The sequence below is a fragment of the Pteropus vampyrus genome, unplaced genomic scaffold (assembly GCF_000151845.1).
Source record: "Pteropus vampyrus isolate Shadow unplaced genomic scaffold, Pvam_2.0 Scaffold226, whole genome shotgun sequence".
NCBI lineage: Eukaryota > Metazoa > Chordata > Mammalia > Chiroptera > Pteropodidae > Pteropus > Pteropus vampyrus.
Window position 1 is genome coordinate 880,601 of NW_011889007.1, and position 5,231 is coordinate 885,831.

At 58.8% G+C, this 5,231-nt stretch overlaps 1 protein-coding gene across 1 annotated transcript in view; it reads right to left on the reverse strand.

Moving 5' to 3' along the window:
• RFX2 (regulatory factor X2) overlaps positions 1-5,231 on the reverse strand; it is a 52,467-nt gene that overhangs the window by 3,881 nt on the left and 43,355 nt on the right. The window contains exon 15 of the mRNA XM_023538599.1: positions 721-874. Coding sequence (XP_023394367.1) covers positions 721-874 — 154 coding nt within the window. The remainder of the gene's footprint in view (positions 1-720; positions 875-5,231) is intronic.

The following is a 5,231-nucleotide window of genomic DNA, read 5'->3' on the forward strand; positions in this document are numbered from 1 at the left end:
TCAAAACAACGCCACGTGCCCCAGAGGAACTGGAGACAGACACTTCAGCAAAACCCGTGCACCCACGTCCAGCGCAGCCACAGGCGGAAACGGCCCGAATGCTCAGCGGTGGGCGATGGGGGAGCAAAATGCTGGCTGTCCACGCAGCAGAGTGCACTTGGCCACCGATACCGGCCACCGCGCCGACGGACCCTGAACACACGCCGCTCAGCGAGAGGCGCCAGACGCAGGGGCCACACGTGTGTGATTCCATGAATGGGACATGTCCAGAACGGGCGCGTCCACCGAGACAGAGAGTGGGTGAGTGGGTGTCGGGCTGGGGAAGGGGGAAGGGGAGTGACTACTGGGGACCAGGTTTCTCTTTGGGGGTGGTGGAATGTTCCAGAATTAGAGATGGCAGCTGCACAATACTGCGAATGTACCAAATGCCACCGAATTGTTCACCTGAAAATGGTTAAAATGGCAAATCCTGTAATATCTATTTTACCACAGTTAAAACCCCCCTGGGGCATTTCAGAGGCGGGAAGCCCTGCCCGGGGTCACAGTGAGTAGGTGGCAGAGGGGCGAGGACGCGCACCCCGGCCTGCGGGCTCCAGCAGAGAGCTCTGTCCCTCTGTCCGGGCCCGCAGGCCCACTATGCTCCGTGTGCCTCGCTTTCGCCTGCGCCCCGGCCCGCCGCCCTGTGGCCCCCACCGCAGTCCCCGGGGCGGGGCGCCTCACCTCCCCCATGACGGCGATGGGCGTCTCTCCGGTGGCCTCAGCGACGCGGTGCTCCACCAGGTAGAACATGTACTCGTCGTACAGCAGGCGGATGAGGTGGAAGGAGCCGAAGCTGGCCGCGCTGCGCAGGGTCAGGTCACGGATCACCATGGAGCTGGGGGACGGGCAGACAGGCTGGGCCCCTTCCGGAGGGCACGGGCTCCCCGCGGGCAGGGGAGCCAGGCTCTTAGGCTGTTCTTCGGCTCTGAGGCTGTGCGGGGACCCCTTAGGCCCACGAGGGGCCTGCCAGCTGCCAAGACCACCCCCGTGTCCCGGTGACTGAAGTGGGGACAGGCGGATGCGGGGTGGACCGCAGCAGTGGCTCTCAGAAGAGGCCGCTGCAAACAAACACCGGCCCTGGAGACCACCTGTGGTAAGGGGGTCATCCCGGCCGTTACTGACCCCCCCGCTCCTCGCTGCCTTCCCAGCCTTCAGGTGCCCCCACTCCCACCCCTCCCCAGTCAGTGTAGGCACCTAAAAACAAGGCAGAATTTCAGGGTGCTTTAACCTCTTTCATCAAAGTGTGAAATGGCAAACTACAGCTCAAAGCAGCCCACACAGTCTGCCACCTGTTTTTGTGGAACCTGCAAGGTATGGATGGTTTACATTTTAAATGGTTGGGAAAAAAGTTAAAAGAATTATATTTGGTGACCCATGAAAAGTACCTGAAATCCACCTTTCAGAGGTCTATAAATAAAGTTTTATTGGCACACAGCCATGCCCGTTCATTTACATGTCGTGTGCCATGTGCCAAGAAAACTATCACTTGAACTATTCTCTGCTTTGTTTAGCCAATTAAATCATGTCTCTGCTGTCCCTCGCTTCTGTCCCTGCAGGCTCTCAATCACATTGGGTTTGGCACTGCCCGATGTGAACTGATGTTTGCTCAAATAAACATTTGGAAATTTTCATGTCTAGAACTTTCGTAGTAACAGTGGGGCTGCAGGTGCATCAGTAAAGACAGCTGACAACCACGGAGGGAACCCGGGCGGTGACTGTGCATGTCCGAAGTGTCCTTTTCGAAAGCAGAGGTCACTTGGAGAACGTTCATGAACCCAAAGGCCGTGAGTAAGGGACAGAGCAAAAGGGCCCATGGTTCGTGACATGTTCTCTTTAGCAGCTTCTTCGGTTCTGTATGGCCACCCCCCTAAAGGCAGAGTGGCGAACGTGACCTGCGGGCCCTGGGAAGGAGGCTGTCGCCCCTGCCCGTCCCCCCCCGGAAGCTCTGCTCGCTTTGACACTGCATCAGCTCCCTTCTCCTGGACGCTGTCTGCCAGCCGCGGGGTCACACATGGCTGGACACTGCTGACATCCAGGCAATTTAAACGCTGTTTGCCGGCACTCTGTTCGGGTCCCCTGGCACCTCTGCGGCCCGCCCAGCTCAGTTCCGGCCCCCTTTCACTGAAGGCCCCCATACCCTGACCCCGCAGATCGGGCGCGGGACTCTGCACTCGCCACCCCGGGCCCGGTGTCTGGGCTGGCGCGGGCTCGCTCGCTCTTCTGCGCCGCCTCCACGGTCTCAGAATGTTCCGGGTTCTCCACGTGGCATGCGGCTTCCCCGGGAGGAGCATCCACAGGCCTGCACCCAGAGAAGCTCGGCCCGAGCTTGGCGGTCCCACGCCAAGGCCCTGCCCGCTTGTTCAGTTTTCTGGTGGGTTCCACAGAAATGAGTCCCTTAAACCTAATGAAACAAAGTCAGACGGTGTTTCGGGCCTTACGGAGAAGAGCCACGCACCCCATGGAGGCAGTGACCCCCCTTCAACTCCCGGCTGCGTTCTCGTCCTCATTCCCACGTTTCTATGGTGTGGTCCATCCTGCTGCTCTTCGTTCCGCAGGTCCTGGCTCTCCCTGTGGCTTCCCACCTGGGGACAGATTGGGCCTCCAGACGGCGTCTCCGTGCCCGCGGACGCAGAGGTGCACCCCTCTCCTCGTCCATCACCTCGACGTTGCTTCGTCATTTTTTGGGCTAAACCGGTGTTCTGTTTTGGGGCGATGGGGTGTTACGTTCGTGGCTGAGCCACGTGGTACGTGGGGCTCATCCTTCCTTCCTGGTTCATTCGCTCAACCAACAGTTAGATGCTGGGGACACAGCAGTGGACAAAAGCTACGTCCCGGCTCTCGGGGAGTGTGCTTGGTCACTGAGGAGACACACAGCAGATGGGCAAACAGAGAGCGAGGTGACAGGGGCTGTGAGATAAAGCAGGGCGTGGGGGACAGAGGGTGGAGAGGAGCGTGCTGTTACTTAGGGAGCTCTGGGGGCACTCTGATGGCGATGGGCCAGAGGGCTCGCTGGGGAAGGCTGTCGCAGGCGGCGGGGTGGGCAGTGCAAAGGCCCCGAGGCGGTGAGGCCAGGGTAGAGGCGAGGACGGAGTCTCTGGCGGCTGGCTGAGACCCAGACAGTAAATATTTTCAGCTTCGTGGCCACATGGTCACACTTCTCAACTCCGCCAAGAGTCCTGAACGAATGAGTATGGCCGAGTGGCGGTAAAATGTTATTCGCACGAGCAGGAGGAGGGTGATCTGATCCGCTGGCCATGGCTGGCTGATGGGCTGGGTCGCACACGGCCTGACAGCCTTAGAACGGCCAGCACTTTCCTGGGCTAACTGCCTCCTTAAAAAGTGCTCAGCTTTCCACGGATTTGTCACCAGCTGACAGCCGGGCTGCTCTCAGCGAGCATGGTCCCTATTTTCTGGGCCGCGTGCCTCCTGGAGCCTGGTTCTCGGCTCCCGTCTACACGGCTAGAATTGCGGCTCCGACATGGTTTTCCTTGAGAATCCTGAAGACGTCGCTCACCTGCTGTCTGGATTCTGCATTCAAGGTCAGTCGGGAGATACTGTCCTGGTTCCCAGGCCTTCAACTGGCCCGTCGCTTTCTCTCGGAAGCCTTTCTGCCTGTCTCCTGCTGACCTTGCTGCTCTGAAATGTCACAGGGAGGCTCTTTGGGGGAGGGGCTCACTCGCAGTGCTGGGAACCTGGCGGCTTCTTCGACTCAGCACCCCCCGGTTCTGAGATAGCTTCTTGATTGTTTTTATTGTTTTCTTTCCCTCCATTTTCTCTCTTAAAAAAATTCCTATCAGCTGGATATTGACCCTTCTGGATCTTTTCATTTTTCTTCCATGAGTTCTCTTTTTCACATTTTTCTTTCTTTCTCCGTATTTTTCCTCTCTCATGCTTACTTTCTGTGATGGTTAGTTTTATGTGTTGGCTCGGCTCGACTATAGTACTCAGTTATTCACTCAAATGCAGTTATTCACTCAAACGCCAGTCAGGTGTCGCATGAGGGTGTTTGTGGGGGTGGCTGATGGGCTGGGTCACACACGGCCTGACAGCCTTAGAACAGCTACCATCCGTTGACATTAAGTGACGATGACCATCCGGATCATGGGTGGGCCTCATCTAATCAGCTGAAAGGGCTTCAGAGCAAACCCGAGCCTTCCCTGGGGAAGTCCCACTGTGGCTGCCGTGTTAGCACCCGCCCGAGGGCCTCCACGCCGCCGGCCCGCCCCATGGAACTCAGACTTTCCAGCCTCTGCGACTGCGTGAGCCACTTCCTTGAGATAATCTCTTCATATTTATTCACATAGAATTAGTTCTATATTTGTATATAATCATGATTGACTATAATATATTTACAAATACACTTAAAAAATATATACCCCCGACACGCCTGACCCTTGCCCGGTACCATTTCATGGGGACACATGGACCACAGGGGGACTGACGCCCATTTCTGCCTCCCGCTTACACTTGGCAGTGAGTGACTAACGGCCGATGGTTGCTTCCTGTTTGGCTCACTGCCCTAACGGACCACCTCACACCGTCTCCCCAACCCTCGCTCTCATCCGCCATCTGCCCTCATCCGCTCTCCTGCTTTCGTCCTGGGAGTCATGCCTTGGAACCACTTCTTCTACTGACGCTCTGTGGGGTGTTGCTAGGGAGCACAAGCCACTGTGTTTCTCCAGGAGGCCCGACGGCGATGTCTGGCTGCGGAACCCTGCCACCTACTTCTGGGCCACAGGACCTCGGGCCTGGCCCTGGGGGCCTCCACCAGGACGAGGCCCGCAGGTGGGGACACTGAAAGCGGGACGATCCCCGAGCCCCCAGCCCCGCCCCTGGCCCGCGATCAAGGACACCCACCTGTAGAAGGACCACTTCAGCAGGAACTGCCGGGCGGCCTTGGGGAAGCTGGGGCTCCCCGCGTGCTGCTTCAGGGCCTGCGTGACCACGTCGTCCAGCCAGCGGGCCCACTGGTCCAGGGAGCTCTGCTGCTGCAGGGTCAGCTTGAAGTCCTGCTCCAGCCGCTGCACCACGCTCTCCTCGCACTGGCACACCCACGAGGCCTGCTCCTGAGGGGGCGCGGGCGGGCTCAGGCAGAGCGTCGGGACCGCCCCTCACACCAACCCCTTGGGCGGGCGCACAGGGCCCGGACTGCGGCCACCCCTGAGCACCAGCTGCCGGCCAGACCTCACCAG